General features: G+C 40.4%; 1 protein-coding gene across 1 annotated transcript in view; it reads left to right on the plus strand.

Moving 5' to 3' along the window:
* Positions 1–25,063, plus strand: part of LOC141102801 (sodium- and chloride-dependent creatine transporter 1-like) — a 115,532-nt gene that overhangs the window by 49,374 nt on the left and 41,095 nt on the right. Inside the window, exons 3-5 of the mRNA XM_073591816.1 lie at positions 11,082–11,213; positions 16,526–16,802; positions 17,443–17,575. Coding sequence (XP_073447917.1) covers positions 11,082–11,213; positions 16,526–16,802; positions 17,443–17,575 — 542 coding nt within the window. The remainder of the gene's footprint in view (positions 1–11,081; positions 11,214–16,525; positions 16,803–17,442; positions 17,576–25,063) is intronic.

Here is a 25,063-nt window from a genome sequence, read left to right on the forward strand (position 1 = left end):
CTAAATCCAAAGGAAAACTTCTGGGACATTATGTTTCGGTCCATCTGACGCCACCTCAGTCTGTTCAGGAGCTCAGTGATGCCCTGGTCCAGATCTGGGAGGAAATGACCCCAGGACACCATCCATCGTCTCATTAGGAGCAAGCCCCGATGTTGTCAGGCATGCATACAAGCACATGGGGGCCATACACACTACTGATGACCATTTTGAGTTGCTGCAAGGAAATTTCACCAAAATGGAATAACCTTTTGCATAATTTTTTTTTTTTTTTTTTACTGATTTTTGGGCTGTCTTTGAATTCAGCCCTCTGTAGGTTGATAATTTTCATTTCCATCAAACGATTTGGCATCCTTTCATTCCTAACACATTACCCAGTCCATATCAGACTAGATATCCAGCATGATATTTTTCCCCATTGAGATGTGATGTGTTTTCAAAGTGTTCCTTTAATTTTTTTAAGCAGTGTAGTTTGCTACATCAGTGTTTATCCTGAATTTAATGTTTATTTGTAAATTTAAGAATATTTATATAAATAGTAAAAAGGTATACAATATTAATTAAAAAATGTAAAGTTGAAAGAAAATTGTACCTAAACTGGTTTCTCTTTAAAGTATAAGTTCACCATTTTTTTTATATGAAAAGGTCAACACCCTACACCCTCCCAATCTTCTTGGTCCCTACTGTTCCTTGGATTATGAGCTGTCAGCTCCTGAGCAGCTGGCGTAGCAGTCGGGGGATTTGAAATCCCCATTCTTGTTCCCCTTCTTTTTTAGGGCTTCTGGGATGGATCAGAGTGATTCTGATTGATGAAAGCGTTAATTTGCATTTTAATCTGCAGTGACCAATCAAAATCACTTGATCTGTTCCAGAAGCATTACAAAAAGAAAAAGAAGGGGGAGAAGTTTAGGAATTTCAAATTGCCAAACTGCTACACCGGCTGCATGGGAACTGACAACTCATCACCCACATAGGTAAGAACAGCAGGAACGGGGGAGGGTGGGGGCATTGAGGGCAGGGGCGTGGGGGGGGGGGGGGGGGATGGGTCATCGAGGGTTGTGTAGGGTGTTAATTTATCTTTTCATTTTTTCTGCAAAAACTAACCCTTTAAGATAGTGAAATTGAATTCCTGTAGGCTTCAATTTAAGTGGTGGTTGGGTCTTTGATACTACCCAATATGTCCCATCTCTGGCAGTAAAACTCCAGCTCCAACCAATTTCAGTTTTGCATACAGTGCCTTGAAAAAGTATTCATAGCCCTTGAAATGTTTCACATTTTGTCATGTTACAACCAAAAACGTACATGTATTTTATTGGGATTTTATGTGATAGACCAACATAAAGTGGCACATAATTGTGAAGTGGAAGGAAAATGATAAATGGTTTTCAACATTTTTTACAAATAAATATGTGAAAAGTGTGGGGGGTACATTTGTATTCATGTATGTATAATACTTTGTAGAATCTCCTTTCACTGCAATTACAGCTGCAAGTCTTTTTGGGGATGTCTCTACCGGCTTTGCACATCTAGAGAGGGACATTTTTGCCCATTCTTCTTTGCAAAATATCTCAAGCTCTGTCAGATTGGATGGAGAGCGTCTGTGAACAGCAATTTTCAAGTGGAGAAAGAAGGGTTTAGAGCTAGGTTATTGAAAAAGTAATTGTTATAGCGCCACGTCCCTTGAATATGTATAGAATATAGAAAGGTTATTTTGAGACTTTTTAAGCGCATGAGACAAAGATATAGAAAAAAATAGAAATTTAATAGATTAAAGTTTTAGATTGAATACATGAAACATTCATATATTGGATCAATGGAATATACAGACAAAAAAAATGCACATCTGATTTATCTCTACATGTTTCGCCTTTTATGGCTTCTTCAGGAGATTTTTTACAGCAGGCACTGTATATAAGATGATCACTACAATAGAAAATACATATTTCAAAAAATGACAATACAAGTAGAAAATACAAACGTGTTGTATTAATTTGTATTTTCTACTTGTATTGTAATTTTTTGAAACATGTATTTTCTATTGTGCATTTTTTGTCTGTATATTCCATTGATCCAATATATGAATGTTTTATGTATTTGTCTCATATGCGTTTAAAAAGTCCCAAAATAACCTTCCTATATACTAAGAAATTTTCAAGTCTTGCCACAGATTCTCAATTGGATTTAGGTCTGGACTTTGACTGGGCCATTCTAACACATGAATATGCTTTGATCTAAACCATTCCATTGTAGCTCTGGCTGTATGTTTCGGGCCGTTGTCCTGCTGGAAGGTGAACCTTCGCCCCAGTCTCAAGTCTTTTGCAGACCCTAACAGGTTTTCTTCTAAGATTGTCCTGTATTTGGCTCCATCTATCTTCCCATCAACTCTGACCAGCTTCCTGGTCCCTGCTGAAGAAAAGCATCCCCACAACATGATGCTGCCACCACCATGTTTCACGGTGGGGATGGTGTGTTCAGGCCAATGTGCAGTGTACGTTTTACGCCACACATAGCCTTTTACTTTTAGGCCAAAACGTTCAATATTGGTCTCATCTGACCAGAGCACCTTCTTCCACATGTTTGCTGTGTCCCCCACATGGCTTCTTGCATACTGCAAACAGGGCTTCTTATGGCTTTCTTTCAATAATGTCTTTCTTCTTGCCACTCTTCCATAAAGGCCAGATTTGTGGAGTGCACAGCTAATAGTTGTCCTGTGGACAGATTCTCCCACCTGAGCTGTGGATCTCTGCAGCTCCTCCAGAGTTACCATGGACCTCTTGGCTGCTTCTCTGGTGAATGCTCTCCTTGCCCGGCCTGTCAGTTTAGGTGGACGGCCATGTCTTGGTAGGTTTGCAGTTGTGCCATACTCTTTCCATTTTCGGATGATGAATTGAATAGTGCTCCGTGAGATGTTCAAAGCTTGGGATATTGTTTTATAACCTAACCCTGCTTTACACTTCTCCACAACTTTATCCCTGACCTGTCTGGTGTGTTTATTGGCCTTCATGATGCTGTTTGTTCAGTAAAGTTTTCTAACAAACCTCTGAGGGCTACACCGAACAGCTGTATTTATACTGAGATTAAATTACACACAGGTGGACTCTATTTACTAATTAGGTGACTTCTGAAGGCAATTGGTTCCACTAGATTTTAGTTAGGGGTATCAAAGTAAAGGGGGCTGAATACAAATGCACGCCACACTTTTCAGAGATGTATTTTTTATAAATTTTGAAAAACATTTATCATTTTCCTTCCACTTGCAATTAGGTGCCACTTTGTGTTGGTCTATATAACATAAAATCCCAATAAAATACATTTAAGTTTTTGGTAGTAACATGACAAAATGTGGAAAAAGAAAGTGGTACTGGCTGTAATGCCCCTAATAGATAAGGCACCTCATCCCGAGATTAAATTACAAAAAGGAGCAACAGTGGAGGGATTATAACGGTGCCAAAAATAATACAAGTAATTTATAAAAAGTAGTAAACTTTGTTACAAAAAAATAAAAACACCAACAATACAATATATAAGAAATAATAATGTAGAGGAGCAGGTAGGCCTTCTAAGCCAACATAATGGTGACCAGAGTGGAAATAATAGGTCACTTCTTCCCTACTAGTTTCGCCAAAGCAGTGGCTTCCTCAGGGGAATAGAATACAAAGGAAAGCATACATTGCTCTGAAAAAAGAAATAAAAAACACTGGTTCTGAACTGGTTTCTGAACACGTGTTTTTTATTTCTTTTTTCAGAGCAATGTATGCTTTCCTTTGTATTCTACTCCCCTGAGGAAGCCACTGCTTTGGCGAAACTAGTAGGGAAGAAGTGACCTATTATTTCCACACTGGTCCCCACCATATTGGCTTAGAAGGCCTACCTTCTCCTCTACATTATTGTTTCTTTGTTTTTGTATATGTGTCCTTATATATTGTATTGTTGGTGTTTTTAATTTTTTGTAATAAAGTTTGCTACTTTTTATAAATTATTTGTATTATTTTTGGCACCATTATAATCCCTCCACTGTTGCTCCTTTATGACAAAATGTGGAAAATTTCAAGGGGTATTAATACTTTTTCAAGGCTCTGTAGCTGCGGCAATCAAAGTCTGTTCAACTTCCATAATGGCAAATCCAAAGCCAAATAATAGCATCACACTCTACCGATGGAACCCCCCCTGTCCCCAATCTTTCAATACAAACATAATTGGAGTGTGTAGCTGCGGGAATATAAACTTCTACTATGACCTTGTAGGAGGGGTCAGGTGCACATTATTCATGTGATTCTGACCACTGGCGTCACCAAGTGACAAGAGGTGGCACATAATTCAGCACAGTCCTACTGTTCAGCTTTGCTGTGAGTGTCTTCCTCCCACAAAGAGGAAGGAGAATTAATCACAGTATAATGATCTTCGGTCACATTCCACGTGATACATTGCTCAGTACTGGAATAGAAACAGCCCTGGAAATGGGATTTTGTATTCTGCGGAGAGTTTTCAGCACGTGAGAAGAAGCTTTTAAGTTTGAAAGCTATTTCTAAATCTATTCCTGGATGTTCCGGATGTTCCATTACCAGGACAGCAGAATGATGTCCTGAAAAAACTAAGTGTACCGTGGATCGCCTTATTGGGTCTTCATAAAACTGAGTCATAGTTTGGATTGTTCTCATAGTGATAGTACACTGTATGCCTTCTCACCTCACTTTAAAGTGTGTGTAAAACCCAAACAATGAACTTCTCTTATTTGCTCCCTTTTGGTCTGTCAAATATACCATTGAGTGTTTTGTTAAATCTGTAAAAAAAAAAACCACCTATAAAATAACTAAAAAGTCAGTGCTAGAAGAAACTCTGTATGGGCAGCTATCATCAAGGTTGATATACAGTATGTGGCGCACCCCCTAAATGGCCACTGATTTGTCCCAGATCCTTTTCCCATTTTAGGGTAATAGTAGCCAGGTACACACACACAATTACTCTTCTGGCTCAGGGAACAACCTAGGACTGGACTTTCTTGAATAGGGCATGGTGAGTTGTAGTATTCTCCGTGGAACCTAATCAATAGGCTGAGGACGCTCTTTACTGTGATATTGCCTCTCAGTATAATTCCTCCAGCAAAGGCCCAAACATGGACAAGACTGAGATGTCGGTATAGTTCCTCCAGCAAAGACCCAAACATGGACAAGACTGAGATGTCGGTATAGTTCCTCCAGCAAAGGCCCAAACATGGACAAGACTGAGATGTCGGTATAGTTCCTCCAGCAAAGACCCAAACATGGACAAGACTGAGATGTCGGTATAGTTCCTCCAGCAAAGACCCAAACATGGACAAGACTGAGATGTCGGTATAGTTCCTCCAGCAAAGGCCCAAACATGGACAAGACTGAGATGTCAGTATAGTTGCTCCAGCAAAAGCCCAAGCATGGACAAGACTGAGATGTCAGTATAGTTCCTCCAGCAAAGGCCCAAACATGGACAAGACTGAGATGTCGGTATAGTTCCTCCAGCAAAGACCCAAACATGGACAAGACTGAGATGTCAGTATAGTTCCTCCAGCAAAGACCCAAACATGGACAAGACTGAGATGTCAGTATAGTTCCTCCAGCAAAGGCCCAAGCATGGACAAGACTGAGACGCCTTCAGTAATGTCCCAGGCCAGGCAAACACTAGTATGGCTATACTTGGGTTACCAGCAGCAAAAACTATTAGGATCCTTCGTTTGAAAGCCCTTAAAATCCCATCCAGACTTGCTATTTCAATAGATTTCCAAACAGTTTTCATTACAATATGTACAAATGTTCCCAAATAAGAACCACATTCACTGTTAGAATTTAATTTGTTCAAGAAAAAAATTCCACTCTTCTTATTCTAATTTTATTGTAAAAAAAAAAAAAATGAATGTCAATATGACGCCACTAACCATTAGAAATTCAAAAAATGAATATTTCTGAACAAAACTGCTGGTGTACGGCCAGCTTAAGTCTAGCAAATCGTTGCCCTCTTGTTTCTTTGACCTCCCCTAATTTCTGAAGATAATTACTCCTTATAATGTTTCTCTTTAATAAGCTGGACTGACCTATATAAAAGCAGCAAACAGCAATCAGAGCCTTTCCCCATCCAACGTCTCGGAGAATCACACACTCTAAAAATGGAAATCTGCTGCAGCAGGGGGGGAGGGAGGAGGGAAAAAAAGTGTCATTGGTTAAAGAAAATATCGCCCAGAGGTGCGGGATAAGGAAAGGACAGAGGAAGATTTGAAGGTTGATGAATTATACATGTGACACAGCATGCTCCTGTATCTCACATCTCAGCTTATAAAGCAGGAGACTGGAGGCACCCTCCTCCAAACCATTTCCATACGAGCGCTGCTATAACCCAACAGTGATGAATGCTACTGATTTACATAGAGGAGAACGACTGAATAGACTGAATGTTGTACAATAAGGATGTGTGTGTGGAAGGGTTATGGGAAATTCTATCTTGCTACATGCACAGAAAAAAGGATTCATACTCTTAAGTTTTTTCTTTTTTCTTCCTCTCTCAAGATATACTACCGTATATGTTGGCGCTATATGAATCCTGTATTATAATAATATTTTTTTTTTACCTTTTAAGTGTATGCAAAGTGCAAACCCCTAAAAAATGTAATATATTGCATATAGTATTATATATATACATACACTATCTCACAAAAGTGAGTACACTCCTCACAGTTCATTGAGGGATCCATGAATGCCAACATGTACTGTGACATACTGAAGCAGAGCATGATCTCCCTTCGGAGACTGGGCCGCAGGGCAGTATTCCAACATGATAACGTCCCCAAACACACCTCCAAGATGACCACTGCCTTGCTAAAGAAGCTAAAGGTAAAGGTGATGGGCTGGCCAAGCATGTCTCCAGACCTAAACCCTATTGAGCATCTGTGGGGCATCCTCAAATGGAAGGTGGAGGAGCGCAAGGTCTCTAACATCCACCAGCTCTGTGATGTCGTCATGGAGGAGGGGAAGAGGACTCCAGCGGCAACCTGTGAAGCTCTGGTGACCTCCATGCCCAAGAGGGTTAAGGCAGTGCTGGAAAATAATGGTGGCCACACAAAATATTGACACTTTTGGCCCAATTTGGACATTTTCACTTAGGGGTGTACTCACTTTTGTTGCCAGCGGTTTAGACATTAATGGCTGTGTGTTGAGTTATTTTGAGGGGACAGCAAATTTACACTCACTACTTTACATTGTAGCAAAGTGTCATTTCTTCAGTGTTGTCACATGAAAAGATAGAAGAAAATATTTACAAAAATGTGAGGGGTGTACTCACTATTGTGAGATACTGTATATATATATTACTATATGCAATATGTTAAATTTTTTAGGGGTTTACATACACTTTAAAGTTAAAAAAAAATATTATTATTATATTACAGGATTTATATGGCGCCAACGGTCAAACTTCACAACATGAAGGTAGACAGTACAGTTTCAATACAATTCAATACAAGAGGGATCAGAGGGCCCTGCTGGTTAGCGCCATCCCCGAAGGAGCCGCAGTAATTTAATCAGCTCTTTCCTAAGATTAGTGGAGAAGCAGCCAAGCACACAGAAACAGTTCATTCACTGTGGCTCAGAAATCAGTCTAGGGCAGGGGTAGATAATCTTAAAGAGGTGGAGATCTACCTGAACAACTCGGAAGAAGTAAAGGATCACCAGGCACAGTGTTGCCTCCTCACACCTGATTTAAACCTCTAATTGCCGTACTACTTTGTCCCAATCGCGTACATTGCACGTCAATCATGGGTTTAAATCCGGTGGTGAGGAGGCGATATATTGCCTCCTCACCACCTATCAAACACAGTTGGATCGCTTTTCAGAGGAACGACATTGCGTGCTGCACTTTTGAATGAGCGCTTAGTTGCATTTTACAGCGGCACCCTCAGGGCTCGTTCACACATAAAGTTGGGGGGTGATAAAATCCTGCAGTTGAGTTTACTGCCCCCAATCCCCACCCCCTTTAGCCAAAGGTGTACACATCCTGCAGGAGGAATTAAACCCCCTGTTGCTTTGGCGGGTGCTACCGCCTGCCAATCGCGACCCATTCAAGTAAATGGGGCCACTTTGCAAGTGCCCCGCAACTGCATGCTTCTGTGGGGTCCAAGGGGTTAAAGCAGGTGGTGAGAAAGCATCACTCCGTATGGGACAGGAGCCGGCACTACAAAGGAGGAAACAGCTTATACAGCTCTTGCTCCTTACTACAGCTCCAACTTTACAAGTAGTCCCTCTGCATTGAACTCTGTTTGATGCTCTGGGATGGCAGATCAGCAAGCCCAGACCGCGACCTACCCGTCACCTGTCCGCCATCTACTGGTAAGTCACAATCCGCTGGTGGCTGACCCCTGGTCTAGGGAACGTCTTTATGTAGTTTATTGCAGAAACTTGTAGCTGGGGAAGTTGCAGAGGACACTTATCTGGGTGAGAGTAATGCAGTCTTTCACTCCCAGGACCAGGAGAATATTAAGCCGGCCATAGAGGATGCGATTTTCTTTCCTGATTTCAGGAAAGAGAATCACTTGATTCTCGCATCAACAGCTCCCGCGGAGCTATTGTGTTCTCCCAGTGGGGAGGCCGTCCAGGCCAGGAGAGCACACAGTGATTATTATATCCACTGGCAATAATTGCATAAAAAATCTGAACGGCTGGTTGTACCCAAGTTGATCAGTCAACTTTGGTACAATTAGCCTTTCCATACATGGTTAGAATCTCAGCCGTCTATGACCAGCTTTAGGCACATAATTGTCAGAGGCACCTGTAGACCAGGAGAATGTTAGAGCATGGGTAGGGCGTGATAGTAGACTGAAACAGTCTAAGTTTCCTGCAGCTGACAACCAAGAGATAGGTTTGGGCAGTTATTTGGAGCAGTCTGGGTTCTTGCAGCTGAAGACGACAAGATAGAATAGCACACTAGGCACACTGGAGCACTTTTTTAATATCCACAGCTGGGGACCATAGATAACCTGCAGCTCAAGAGAATTGGGCTCTACCCATGAAACCCAGTAGAAGCAAAGCAATGGGCTTACTGCATCCAGCAGCCAGTCATGAGGGCTTCAAGGTTTAGAAACCCCCTGAAGCACACTGCCCCCCCTTCCTCCAAGGGAAGAACTAATTTCTTTGGGCTCTTGGCTATTTACTTGCCTCCCACTCTCCACCTGGGCACACCTCCCTAGGGATTGGATGGAGCAACTTAAGAGCCCAGCCTGGGCATATGAATTTCCCCGTCCCGAGATCTTGCGAGTTCTCAACAGGCTCAGGGGCAATCAATCAAATGCCCAAACTGTGGAGCCAGAACAGAACAAAACAGCAGATCACAGCTACAGAGCTTATAATCTAAAAGGGAGGGTCAGGTGATACAAAAGGTGATAACTGTGGGGGATAAGCTGATGGAGAAAATAAAAGTCCCTGTTTGTGTACTTTTGATGGAGAGACATGTAATGATACAATGAGCACAGTGGCTTAGTGGTTAGTACTTCTACCTCCCAACACAGGGGCCCTCAGTTTTGTGGCCAGCACACTATTTGCAAGTCCTCCCTGTGCTTGAATGGGTTCCTTGGGTCCTCCAGTTTTCTCCCATACTCCAAAAGCATGGCATTTAGACATGTGCAAGATGAAAAAATTTGTTTTGTTTAGTTTCGTTTAGATTCGTTAATCTAGTTATTTAGTTTAGTTAAATTTGGTTGATTCGTTCAATTCATATTCTGGATTCATATTCGGAATTCATATTCAAAACTTTTTGAATTTAATGAATTTTTCGATTCGAAATGTTCAAATCGATAAATTTCGAGTCGGTCGAAACGAAAGTGTTATTTTTTTTTTTTCAAATGCGGCAAAGCGAACAAACAAAAAAAAATCTTCATCAAATGATTACAATGACTCTTTAAATCACCTTGGGCTTATCAAAAACTGCCTTATTTTGAAATGGTCCTCCAAAAACGGGCACGGCCTTTGATTTCAGTAGTGGCGGCCTGTAATACAGGGTGCAGTGGCGCCGCCCCCCTAATCTCCATTCAGGGCACCAGACGCATGGATTTCAATAAGGTTTTTTTTTTTTTTGGAAGCACATGCTTAGAGCCTGTGGCTTTAAAAAAGGGTGGGCTCAGGGCGCAGAGCATTGTACCCTGAGCCCACCCAGTTATGTGACAATAGTGAATTAATATTCGCTATTGTCTTCATGATTCTTCTCCTGGCCAATCGGGTCTGGGGACCCACTTCCTGTTCGGCCGGGAGGAGAGGCAACGGCCCAGAAGCGAGGAATAACAGCGAGGACCAGCAGCCCTACCCCAGATGGATCCTTGTCATCTGCCTCCTAAAGTTAGGAGACCTCTGATCGTCCGTCTCCCATGGGGGGGAGGGATCACCACCTTCCCGTCTGTCTCCAGCGCGGGGGGGGGGATTGGCGTTGGTTTGCCGCCCCCCCCCAAAATATTGAGTACCAGCCGCCACTGAAATATGTTTACAGTTCGAATTTGAATTGAATTCGCTGTAAATTTTGATTCACATTTCAATTAAAATTTCGGAAATTCGCACGAATTTCGTTTCGTTATTCAGAGTATTCGGTAAACTTTGTTTATACTGTAATTCGGGTATCTAAATCTCCGAATAACGAAAAATTTGTCTGAGTATTACTTCAGAATGAAACGAAGCGCGCATGTCTAATGCTGGTAGGTTAATTGGCTCCAGTGTGCATTGGCCCTAGTAGGGATATATGTGAGATGAGCGCGTTGGATTATAAGCTCCTTGTGGACAGGGACATGTAAAGTGCTACATAAATTGTCCACTAAATATAAATGCCTGTAATAAATACATTAAATATGTTGTATAATAAATCAGTATAATGGGGGACCAACAGTTGGAAAATATTGTTACTGACTCCCACCTTTCTCAGTGTATCTACAAGTACCTTTGTCAGACCATTCATGGTGTTAGGACCATCCACATTCATGGTAGTCGATCCGGAGCTCATGTGTAGGAAGCTGTTGAAGTGTTGATTGCTCCAGTCTAAATGCACTCTATGTCAATGTTCTTGAGCACCATATTGTTTTTTTTCCACAGGTGTGTTTCTTATTCCCTACTTGCTGATCGTGTTTGTGGGTGGAATCCCAGTGTTCTTCTTAGAAATTGCTTTGGGTCAGTTCATGAAGCAAGGAGGAATTGCAGCGTGGAACATCGCTCCGCTTTTCAAAGGTAAAGTGTTCATTCTGGAGCTCAGATGGTTGTTGTGCAAGAACTGCTTTCAAGTTGCTGTACGCTCCCAGGCTCCTCTGTATTTTTCATGTCCAAATATTCAAAAGGCTGTATTCTCATGTTACGGAGATTTCCATTTCCTATTGTGTCTCTGGAGATGGGAAGTGAAGAGAAATCAGCTTTCCTGGAGACCCAGACAGCCATTAAAACCAGATAGAGGTTTACTTCTAATCACTTCCAATTTAAAGAGGAACTGCAGTCTGCTCACATAATTTGTAATAAAAACATTCTGAAGCTTCCCTCCAACCACTTTGCATATTATTTTATATATACAGTGGAACCTTGGATTACGAGCAAAATCCGTTCCAGGAGAATGCTTGCAATCCAAAGCACTCGCATATCAAAGCGAGTTTCCCCATAGAAGTCAATGGAAACAAAGATAATTTGTTCCGCATTGATTTCTATTACATGCATTACCACATGTGGCCATAGGGGGGCGTCAGAAATACTCGGACAGCTCGGATGAATTCGGAAAGCCTCAGAAAGGCTCAGAAACACTCAGGAACTGAGTATGTCCGAGTGTTTCCGAGTATTTCTGAGTGATTCTGAGTATTTCCGAACGGCTCCTAAGCGCTACGAGTGTTCCCGATGCCCCCGCACCTCTGGCCAAATGCGGTACTGCACAACCCATTAGCTTGAATTCTGCTCGTTTTGTGAGACAACACTCGCAAACCGAGTCAGAATTTAAAAAAAAAAAAAAGCTGCTCATCTTTGAAAACGCTTGTAAACCGCGTTACTCATAAACCAAGGTTCCACTGTACTGTGATTCTGTACTTGCCAAAATATGCTGCAGAAATCTCCCTCTACTGAGTCTGGCTGCATCCATTTTAACTGTGGGCAGCTGAAGCTGGATTTACTAAGACACACAGAGGCTCACCTCCAGCTCTGCAGCTCTCATTGGCCTTCGTATGACTCCCCCCCCCCCCGCCTTCCTGGCAAACTCTCACGAGAGTGAGAGAGAGATCATGATGTCATAAGCCTAGGCTTTTTAGCAGACAAGAAACAGGAAGTGGGCTATATAAGGTATTTACTGGCAGAAAAAAAAATTACTATCCAAAGTTAAAACAACAACAAGGGCAGAAGATTTAATAGATGGAAAGATGAAAAAAATTACTGAAGTCCCACTTTAAATAAAAATATTAGGAGTTCAATTTTAAGAAACTTAATCATTTTTAACTCTATGTATGTCCTTACTAAAAATCCTCATGAGCAGGGATCGTCAATATATTGGTAAATATATATAGTAATATATATTAGTAGATATTTTTTTATTATTCACCTAAAAATGATGAATGTTGAGATCCTAAATTGCATGCTTCATTTCAGAATCTAAGACTTCTCTAAAGAGATGAGTTCTCAAGAATCACATACAAGTTTTAGGTTCATACTGGCAATGAATAAACTTATTATTCTCTACTGATCAGACAACTATATATATTTTATATTTTCATTGAAATATATTTTAATGAATCTTATTAAAATAGTGAATTTATATTTGATTGAATTATTATTTAAATATATTATGTAAAATTAAAAAGAATAAAAAAAAAAATATATATATATATATGTAAAATCAAAAAAGTTTTCCATTTGCTGATGTGTGATTTGATTTGTTCATCCTTGCTCATAACTTAGACAATGTACTCGTTCTTCACAAGAAAAAAATGATTATCTTCATTCATCTGTCATCACCCTGCAGACATCTGATTAGTCTGCTGTCATGCTGTGTTAGGACCCTGACAGCTAAGAGAATGTAAAAACTTGTGGGCACTTCAAATATTATTATAAACTAGCCTTTCCCAATCCTTTGCATTCTATTCAAAACTTGTTACAATTTTTTAAATTATATTTTTATTTATAAGCATGCAATTAACAGTTAAGATGGCCTCCATAGTTGGCCATTAAACTATAACAAATTATAATTATAATAATAACCATTTTGGTTGTTTGACTTAAATTAAATTAAGTTGGTTGTGTTACGTTTTAAGAAATTGACACTTAATTTGTTTTAACTTTGCGTATGTCAATACAATCTAATAAAAAATAAAAAATAAATACTAATGAACAAGGAAGATCTAATCGATTTACTTATAAGATAAATCAGTCATTTGATGACTTTTTTTATTGTATCAAAGATAATGAGGAATAGTGAAATCTTAAATTGCTTGATTGCAGTATTTAAGATTTTCAGGTTTACAATGGTGATTAAGAAACTAAGTGATTTTCTATGGAAGAGCCCTGGGGCCATCATAGAAAAAAAAAAATACAGAATTATGAGTTTGTAAAAAAAAAAAAAAAAAAAAAATATATATATATATATATATATATATATATATATATATATATATATATATATATAAATAAAATTTATGATGGCTCCAGGGCTCTTCCATAATTTTCTACTGAACAGACAAAATTAATACATTTTGTAAAATTTCCTATGGAAGAGCCCTGGGGCCATCATAGAAAAAAAATACAGAATTATGAGTTTGAAAAAAATAAATAAATAAATATATATATATATATATATATATATATATATATATATATATATATATATATATATATATATATATATATATATATGTATATATATATATATATATATATATGTATATATATATATATATATATATATATATATATATATATATATATAAATTATGATGGCCCCAGGGCTCTTTCATAATTTTTTCTACTGAACAGACAAAATTAATACATTTTGTAAAATCAAAAAGAAGTTTTACATTTGCCAACGTGTAGTTTGATTTGTTCATCCTCGCTCATAACTTAAGCAATGTACTCTTTCTTCATAAGAAAAATATTATCTTCGACCGTCCGTCACCACCCACAGACATCTAATTACTCTGCTTGTCGTGCTGTGTGAGGACGCCTGCAGTTTATATGAATGTAAAGACTTGTGGGTACATCAAATGTTATTATAAACTATTCTGTTACCTTTTTTTCCCCTCAAGATAATTGATAAAATGTGTATTACACAGTCTGTAGAATCAGAAAATATACTTTTATGTGCAAAAAAGCTTCAAGGTGGCATTGCAATAGATTTTCTGTCTGTAAGTGTGCAGAAACGGAAGTTGTAGAAACTGTATAGTGGTTTTTACTTTCTTTATAATGGTCAGGGATGAAAAAAATAAGAAAATAATAAAGAAAAAATAAATCTTCTTTGAAAGGTGCATCTAAAGTCAAAAATATTTTAATTTTATTTAGAACAGAGTGGTGAAAGATTAGAACCCCCCCCCCCCCCCCCCTTTTTTTTTTTAATGGTTTCCCCAATGGGGCAATTGTTTATAGAGCTCAAAAACTTTAAATTAACATACAAAACTAGGGATTTTTTTCCCCCGCTGGGGCAAATTTTGCCATGCTTCATAAGGATTTTTTGCATTCCTCTAGATCAACTGTGGGTAAAGGATTGTGTATATGGGGTTTTTTATTGGTTGAACTAGATGGACTTGTGTCTTTAGTCAGCCTGAATTACCATGTAACCATGTATAGATGAGTAAAAAAGATTAGATTGAGGGAGTTCTCATTTGCCTAAATTGCAAAAGTAAAAAGACCTAATTAAAATTTCACAATTTTGGCAAAATGCATTGGAGTAAATGGAGAAGATGAAATGGAGGGTTTTTTGGTTGGTTTTTAAGGGTGCAATAGGCCTTAAATATCTTCTGGATGTGGACAAAAACCTCATTATTTTACATTTTTCATTGCATACTAGCTTATTATGAAATACTTACCTTAGAACGAAGACTTCCAGCGGCGCCCGCACACCTCTGAGACGGCTGACATCTTTTCCAGAGTTTCTTCCGGGTTCATGGGCTTCGGCACTGTGAGTGGCTGGAGCCACAAAGATGTCAGTCCTGCGCATGCGCGTGGGAGCCGCTGCTCCCGACACAGGACTCGGGAGGAACGGCACCCATGGCCATTGCTTCAGAGCGCATGCGCCAGTGATGTCACTGGCTGCATGTATTGTATATATCCCCTAAACTGTACACGTTTAGGAGATTTTTACACTACCTATATGTAAGCCTTATTATAGGTAAACGTTAGCAAAGGAAGTTTACTTCCTCTTTAAAGGTACAGCCACACAATGAGGGTTTTCAGCTGACTTGAGGGATGCTTAGTTTCTGGTATGTGGTTGTACATTTAAAGAGAATGGGGCTACCCCCAAAGCATGCTTTCAATTTATACATTCAAATATTTGCGTCCCATAGTTGGGAACTCAAATAGCTTTGAGTTAGGGACCACACTTTGCAGAGTTGCCTTGATGTTGAGTTAGTGACCACACTTTGTAGACTTGCCTTGATGGTAAGTAAGGGACCACACTTTGTAGAGTTGCCTTAATGTTGAGTTAGGGACAAAACTTTGTAGAACTGCTTTCACGTTGAGTTAAAGACTACTTTTCAGAGTTGTCTTGATGTTGAGTTAGGGACCACACTTTGCAGGGTTGCAGGGTTGCCTTGATGGTAAGTTAGGGACCACACTTTGTAGAGTTGCCTTGATCAAAAGTAAGGGACCACACTTTGTAGAGTTGCCTTAATGTTGAGTTAGGGACAACACTTTGTAGAGCTGCTTTGACTTTGAGTTAGAGATCACACTTTTCAGAGTTGTCTTGATGTTGAGATAGGGACCACACTTTGCAGAGTTGCCTTGATCAAAAGTAAGGGACCACACTTTGTAGAGTTGCCTTAATGTTGAGTTAGGGACAACACTTTGTAGAGCTGCTTTGACGTTGAGTTAGAGACCACACTTTTCAGAGTTGTCTTGATGTTGAGTTAGGAACCATACTTTGCAGAGTTGCCTTGATGGTAAGTTAGGGACGGCACTTTGTAGAGTTGCCTTGATGTTGAGCTAGGGACAACACTTTGAAGAGTTGCCTTGATGTTGAGTTGGGGACCACACTTTGCAGAGTTAAAACCTGACAGGAGCTCTAAACCCCTTTTTTTTATCCAACAAAAAGGTTTTTATTATGAAAGTATGAAAATATTATACAATACAGTATACACCCATACAACAAAAATTGTCAATGATAAGAAAAGCCAGATACTGCCACCTAGAAGCTACTATAACCTCTATAGCTCTAAACCCCTTACCTGCTCTATAGCTAAAAACAGTTTTTTGGCTTTACTGCTTATTTTTAATGGCTTCAATCACCATTTTTCACCACATTATCAGTTAACCTGTTAGCATTTTTTTCTGCAGTGCTGATACTCAGTTTTTTTTTTTTTAATATGCAGGTCTTGGCTTTGCCTCGATGGTGATTGTGTTCTTCTGTAACACATACTATATTATGATCCTGGTCTGGGGCCTCTATTACCTGGTGCACTCCTTCACTAACACCCTGCCCTGGGCCACCTGTGGAAATCCCTGGAACACCAAGGAGTGCACCGAAGTCTTCCTACTAGACCAGTGTTCCAACGTGACTTCAGCCAATGATACTGGCTTCGACACAACACACAACATCAGCTGCGATGCTCTCCTGAACAAGAAATCACCAGTCATTGAGTTCTGGGAGTAAGTATAAAAGGCAATATTATTTTTTATAGATGGTGGTGCATTTACAGTAAAGTTCTCCCCTTTCATTGAGCTGTGGAGGACTCCTGCTCTTTTGGCTCTGCATGTATCCACTCCCATACTATCACCATTACTGCATGTCATACACAGCCCTGCACTGATTTTTGCATTGCAGTAGAAACCAATTTAAGTCCCAGTGTGTTTTATTTAAATCCTATATTTCATTGTAAATCAGTACATTTCAGGTGCATCAAAACAAAAGGTGTGCAAAGTCTTAGAATCAGTTTTCTATAACCTAGTATGCTGTTAGGAAGGACTTTTACTCTGTGTGGAAGCAGTGGTCTCTCTGTAGAGTTGTGACACCCCCCATTCCCCTTTGCTGAGTCAGACCTAAAGCTCTGCAATTAGTAAAATCCATGATTGGTGAGCTGTAGTTCTAATTCATCGGGGGGGGGGGGGGGGGGGTCCGCTGCTTCCATCTAGGAGAATAGTGTGACATGTATGCCATATTAAATTATATAGGCTGCCTGTCTACTTTATTAATATAAAATCCCTTTGAAGCAGGCCAAATGCTGGGCAATGAGCTGGTTTTGGCCCAAAGTTGGTTGACATTGGACCTAAAGTTGTGTTTCTTCCGCAGGAATAAAGTGTTGCAGCTCTCCGGAGGTCTGGATGAGCCTGGGCAGTTGAACTGGCAGATGATACTTTGCCTTCTGGCCACGTGGATCATTGTCTATTTCTGCATCTGGAAGGGCGTGAAATCAACAGGAAAGGTAACTTAATGACAAACGGAAAAACCACAGCATGGCAGCTCATGTACAGAGACTGGAAAAATATTCCGGTGTTACCCATGGTCAGCTAGATTCACTGCTTCTTCGACCTGCTTTTAAAAATGTGGTCTTGTTTCATGACCTTTCTGGCACCATTATCTAGCCATGGAGGTCAATAATTGAGCGTAAATCCATCAGTCTCATTTTATAGAAATGCAGTCAATATGCAGGCTTCTGAACATTAAAAAAAAGGGGCCAGCATCAGGAATACGAGCAGCAAGTGTTTAAAAATACAGCTGCATGTAGCAGGGTGGAGCCCCCGCTTAGCTAGGTCTTTCTGTTTTTAGTGGTACAGCCCGCGTAGTATATGAGGGAGGAGTGGTTAAAGTGTAGTAGTTAATAGAAGAGTAGGAGAGGTGGAGAAGGTGGAATGTAGACCCGGTACGACCTTCAGAAAAACTTCATCGGGTCCTTAGATGGGAGTATAATGGAAAACTACTATCGTATGAGACTGGCATAGAGTCATTACTGCAGCACACCTTCTGTACCACTCAACAATGGGACAAGCTATGGTTGAACTCTGATGTACCTACTTTACCACATCTTTGGAAAAACCTCTGGAAACCATTGACTGTGTGTTAAATTATGCAAAAAAAAGTTAATAACCATTTTAAAGCTGAATTCCAGGTATGGGTTTTATTTCATTGTTACATTGGACCAGCTTTGACCAATATAAATGCAGTATGCACATGCCATACCTGTTGGACTGCTGGGGAGGTGAAAAATCACTGTAGTAGGCACCTCTACTACACTGATGGCCTCTGTCTTCTAGGTTCCATGCCATCTAGGGGTGGCATTCACAGAACACCTTGCATTTTTCTCAATCAATGTAAAGCACTCTGTGACAGGACAAGGTGGAGAGGTGAAGTGGTGATGTCACAATCTCCACCTCTTCCAATCAGAGAATGACACGGGACCTGGAAGACAGCGTGTGCCAAAATGTTCCTGAAAAACTGAATTGATGATCACTACAGTATTTACACCACTCTGGTAACAATGTATCTTTTGAAACTCTTTTTAATTGACAACATTGGCGCAAGTGCTTTATAATTTTGGTGTACCCAATCACACAATAATAGTACTTTTTTACGTAATTTAGTGAAGCTGGTGCAACACCACGTAAAACTTGTCTTATGGTGCATAGGAAATGCACCAATATTTCAACCACAATAATGACATGTTTTCCTTTGTTAAATCTAAAAAAAAAAAGTTTAAATTATTAGGAAATGAATTTAATTAATAGGAAAGCCATCATAAGGCTGGTATTATTTTCTCAGAAAAGTGAAAGATAACTCAATCCCTAATATAAAAAAATTACTAGGACTTTAATTTTTATTGTACAAAGTATTAAAAGGGATTAAAATGTAAATAAAAGATCAATGGTGTCAGTGGGAACTTATCTTAGAGACAGAAATTTCTCAACTTTTGGAGGAACCCTGGTTGAGAAGCCCTGCTTTACCAGCTTAGAGATACCTGGACAAAATAATTTACATAATTTTAATTAATAGGAAAGCAATCACAAAGTCAGTATCCCCCCCCCCAGAGAAGGTGGCATTTCTATCCCCGCTGGGTATCAGTCTGAGCGGCGGTTGGAAAAGTACAGCCAGATATGCGATGAAGGCTCTTTCCTCGCTGTCTCTCCGCATCTCCCCGAGGGGACCGTTTGCAGTACTCAGCACTGATTGCCATGTGGGTCACGTGTCCCGCCCCTCTCCACTTCTCCTTCTCGCACGGCTGATTGCACCGGACAGGCAGATTAATCAGACCGCGTCAGAGTTTAATCTCTGCAGCTCTCCCTCCAATACTAATGTGTTTATCAAATAAAACAGGCGAACATGGGTAGTAAGAGGCATGGATGCATGCAAGATGATACCGGTGCACGCTGGCCTTAGACGTAGGTAGAGTTGCCACCTCATCCCTTTAAACCCGAACACCTTTGAATTTACACGGGTTCTGAGACTAATTAAATGCAGATAAGGCACCGAGTGAGTTTAATTACCACCTCAATCAGCCACAGGACCCTTGACATTACTGTTCTGGAAAGGACCCGTCAGTCTTCAGAGATTCCCATTCATTGGTTTGATTCCCGTTGCTAATTTTTTTTGTTAACAAAAGAAGTCAACTGTAACTGAATGACATTTGGTTTGCCAAAACCTTGTGTGCCATAAATAACTAATTTATCATAAATAATAACTTTATTGTTTTCTTATTTTCGTGTATAAAACAAATTGGGCCATTACCAAGAAAACAAAAAAAATAATTTTAAAAAGAAATGTGTTATGTTGTAATTACAACACCAGTATTGTACAAACAAAATAATAAAGTTATTTTAGCAAATACAAAAAATGCATTTCCTGGACTGGACTAGCCATTACTAATAAAAATAAAACTAATAATAAAAATGCCATAAAATTAATCCCCTATTTTGTAGACACTATAACTTTTGCGCAAACCAATCAATAAACGCTTATTGCGATTTTTTTTTACCAGAAATATGTAGAAGAATAGATATCAGCCTAAACTGAGAAATAAATTCGTTTTTTTTATATATATTTTTTGGGGATATTTATTATAGCAAATTGTTAAAAATATTGCTTTTTTTTTCAAAATTGTCGCTCTTTTTTTGTTTATAGCGTAGAAAATAAAAACCGCAGAGGTGATCAAATACCACCAAAAGAAAGCTCTATTTGTTGGAAAAAAAGGACGTCAATTTTGTTGGATGCAACATCGCACGACCGCGCAATTGTCAGTTAAAGTGATGCAGTGCCGAATCGCAAAAAGTGCTCTGGTCAGGAAGGGGGTAAATCCTTACGGGGATGAAGTGGTTAAAGGGGTTGTAAACCCTCGTGTTTTTTCACCTATGCATTAAGGTGAAAAAACACCTGGCAGTGACCTGCCCCCCCAGCCCCCTCGTTTTACTTACCTGAGCCCTGGAACTTGACCCGGCAGGGAGCGCTGTCCCTCTGCCCGGGGTTCTCAGGATCTGGATTGGATATATTGATAGTAGTGCAGCCACTGGCTCCCACTGCTGTCAATCAAATCCAATGATGCGGGCGTCTGGGGGCGGGGCCGAGTCATACATTCGGCGGCTATGGACACCGAATTCTGGACTCGGAAGCGCGCCCGCAAGGTAATCCCCCGGGAGAGCACTTCTCCTAGGGGGTTATCTGATCCGAGGAGAGGTGAGAGCCGCCGGGGGACCCCAGAAGAGGATGTTCGGGGCCACTCTGTGCAAAACGAGCTGCACAGTGGAGGTAAGTATGACATGTTTGTTATTTGAAAAAAAAAAAAACCCTTACAATCACTTTAAGTAAATGTTGGACAGTCTAACCCCTCACAGTTCAAGAACATAAGGTAACTTTCTGAACAGGCTAAGACCTCACAGCTGAAAACCATGAGGAAAGTTACTGCACAGTCACAAGGATCAATTTAGGACAGCTACCACCTTCCAGCTTCCTCCTGAAGTGGTCCAGTGAGTGAAATAGTCATTCTGCAGACCATATCCCTTGTGATGAGGTCCTTCAGTCAACTTCTAAGCAGATCCATCCATCCCTCAGCCCTGACACTGCTGAAGCCTCCAGAACACAGTCCACAGGCTTGGGAGGACAAACCCATCTCTCCAGTGCTTCAGACTGTTTATTGCCTTTCCAGCCCCCCTTCTGGACACTCCTCTCCAGGGATTGGCTGGAGCATGATAAATATTCAGGCTGGTTATTTGCATCTCCCTCCCTAAGCTCTGGAAGCTTCTTCCAGAGGCAGGGGGAAGAAATCACACTCCCAGCCTGTAAAACCCTGAACAGACCAGGACAAACGATCACTGCTCCCTTGACTACAGAAGGAGCCAAAAACTAAATTTACCTAGCATCCTACACTAGAAGAGTGGTACAATAGCAAAGTTATTATGGAATGCACAAAAAAATACAATTTTCAGGACTGTCCAAAAAAATTCTAACCAAACTGAAAAAAAGAAAACTTTTAAGCACTTGCCGACCAGCCACAGGTACATATACTGTGGCATGTCGGCTCTATTGAGGAAAACCAATTTACCTGTACATCATTTCATGCAATAGATACTGTGGGCGCACACATGCCCGATGCACGCCGCAGGAGCGTGTGCACGGGTCCGGCGGGCTCGATGTCCGCTGGCCACCCACGATCGCTCCACAAAGAGGCAGAACGGGGATCTGCCTATGTAACCAAGGTGGATCCCCATTCTGACAGGGGACAACATGAGGATTTGCTGTTCTTAGTGATCAGGAACAGCTGTGTTGTCCCAGTGAGCCCATCCCCCACACATGTATTTTAGCAGAAAGTAAAAAATATTGTTTTTTTTTTTCAAAATTGTCGGCCTTTTTATGTTTATAGCACAAAAAATAAAAACCGCAGAGGTGATCAAATACCATAAAAAAAAGCTCTATTTGTGGGAAAAAAAGGACATCTATTTTGTTTGGGTACAGCATTGCACGACCGCGCAATTATCAGTTAAAGCCACGCAGTGCCGTATCACAAAAAATGGCCTGGTCATTAAGGGGGTAAATCCTTCTGGGGCTAAAGTGGTTAATAACAAAGCCTTTATTGTATGAAAAAAAATAATTATAGTTATTATAGCACACATTAAAAGAAAACAAAACAAATTTCCCGGACTGTCCAGAAAAAAGTTAAGAGATTTATGGGTTTTTTTTCGGAATCATACTTACCTAGGTCGATGCAGCATTGGTCCGATGCTGTATCTGTCCCCCGGCGCCTCTAACACTGAGAACAGAACGATTGAACACTGCCGATTGCTCAGCTCTCACAGCTCCCTAAACAGAGAGCTGGTGACTGTCAGTCATCAGCTCTCTGCTCTGTCTTCCCCCTCCCATCCGTGCTCACTGGAGCGCTGGGCTGTGGAGGGGGCGGGAGTGTCCGGCTCAGGCTCTCAGCGGCTTGCTGAGAGGCTGAGCGGGTGCCAGTCCAGGAAAGTGGGTGGACCTCGACTCCATTGTCGTGATCTTGCCTGAGCGTGGTCCAGCTCTGTGACGTCAGCCGACAGCGGGCTGCAGCCCGCTGTCTGCTGAAAACAGGTCACAGGAGTGCAGAATGAACTGCACTCCTGATCCACAGGAGAAGTACAGCCAAACGAGCTTTGGACAAGGTAGGGAAATGGAAAAAACATTACATTTTTAATTTCCCTCTCTTGTTTTTAACTAATATTTGACAGTCCAGGAAATGCATTTTATTTGGTGTGTGCTATAATGTTATATATTTTTTTTGTACAATATTGGATTTCTTCTTTAGATTTTTATTGTTTTCAGTTTCATTATCAAGTTTTTTGTACAAGAAAATAATAAAGATATTATAGCACGTATCTCAAACCCACTACTAAAATCTATAAACAGGAATGCCCCGACTTCAAAATGTAATATTATAAAGAGGAAAGTGGAAATGTATAAATAATTCCCTTCATGGTACCATCATCAGGTATTATTGATAAAATATGCAATAAATGAAAATGATTTTGTTTTTTGAATGATGATCTATCAGATTTCAGGGTTTGCATAAACGGTAAATTGTGTTGAGCTGTTTCTATAGAAAACATTGGCATGCTGGGATTTGTAGTCCCCATCCACCCCCACCCCCGATAGCCTCATTTTTATATGAGGTGCAATACGCCTGGTTGTAGCCATCCCTGTGAAGTGTGCTCGCCGTTTAGTATGAAGGCTGCAATATCATTAAATGTGTTTTATGGTGATTTCATTTAGATAATGACATCAGTTCCATAACTGAAACCAGAGGATTACCGCTCCCATCTCATCCATTAGAGCAACCTTTCTCAATCTTTTTACTCCAGAGGAACCCTTGAAATAATTTTCATGTCTCTGGGAACTCTTGATTAAACCAATTCATTGGTGGTCAGCGAACAAAGTGGGACGAACGCAACCATTACAGTGGTGGTCAGAATGCAACCCTTATGGATAGCTAAAAAGATCATTGGCTTCATGCAACTGGCTCTACCATGACCATGTGGCATTGACCTTGGACCTATATAAGCACCATCAATTGGGAGGTCAAATAGCCACAGCTTAACTCCTTCCCGCCGAACATATACACATATGCGGCCTCAGATTTAAGGGGTTATACCGGGATGATGCCTGGAGCTGAATTGTGTCCAGGCATAAGCCTCTAGCAATTTAGAGATACAGTGTAATGTTGTGTTTAGCCACAAGTGGGCGTTAGGGGGAACTGCCATTTTGGATAATACTCGCATTTGAAGCCAACCCCCCAGGCTTGAAGCGTAGTCAGCATGAGTACAGGGCATGTTGACAGAGTTGTACTTTAAATGTAAAAGTTTTGCCTAAGAATAGACAACACAGGATGCCCGCAACAACCTTTAATTATCCAGAGAAGCCTTTGCTGTGCACCTCTCTGATTAAGTTTTACTTTTTTTACAGAGGTCTGACTTTCCCGGATTTGGGTTGAACCCTGCCAACTGTAATTTTTTTTTTTTTTTTGATTTTTTTGCCAACTGCCATTTTACAGTGACAGTTATTAAAGTAGATGTAAACCCAACCACTAAAATCACTGACAGGTACAAGTTTACATGGTTGATTTAACTGCTAAACAACAACTATACTTCTCTGCCCGGTCAGTATGTGCACCTATCTTGCACATATTGACTTTCTGGACAGTTCGATTCCTGAGATTCAATTGCAGGATGGGTCAATTTCACTGGATCCTCTGACCATTAACCAGGCCTTTGCATCCTTTTATGGACACCTCTATGAGGATACGTTAACTCCTTTAGAAACCACTTTTATGGGCGTTTTTTCCTCCTTAACTTTTCCCACGCTTAGTTATACACAGAGACAAATATTAGATGAACCATTTGACCTGCAGTTGACCTCCTTCCGACCTGCAGTTGACCTTCTTCAAGCAGGTTTTGCATTCCCATAGACTTGTATGGCATTGCAAAACCCACTTAATGTGAACAAAAGCCCCTCGACATAGATTCTTACCATGTTATGGTCATTTCAAATCATTTTCAGTATTTGTAAATTTGTTGGTTTCATTTAAATAATCCCTGATGATCCCACCATGAATCTTGTTCAGACACTTCCTGTTATAGGGTGACAAAATTCTGTCCCTGTCTCCCAGTTGTGTTTTTACTTTGTCACCAAGTCACATGGACTTTTGATGGAAAAGACAAGTGACCCTTTTAGCAGACATTGCACAGGCATGATCTACTGGTGTCACCATCTGGAAACCCAATGGTGAGGCTGAAGGGGATGGCAGTGCTCCCTGGACGTGCTCATACTACCTCCAGATTGTATACAGTGGAATGTTTTGTTGAAGGATTATCTCCCTGGAGTGTGTGTAAAATGCTCCTATATAGTATCCTTTCTCCAAACTCCCATAGATCAGGGATGGAAAAGGTAAGTTGTGGACCTTCCC

This window comes from Aquarana catesbeiana, linkage group LG07 (genome assembly GCF_042186555.1).
Source record: "Aquarana catesbeiana isolate 2022-GZ linkage group LG07, ASM4218655v1, whole genome shotgun sequence".
NCBI classification, from domain to species: Eukaryota; Metazoa; Chordata; class Amphibia; order Anura; family Ranidae; genus Aquarana; species Aquarana catesbeiana.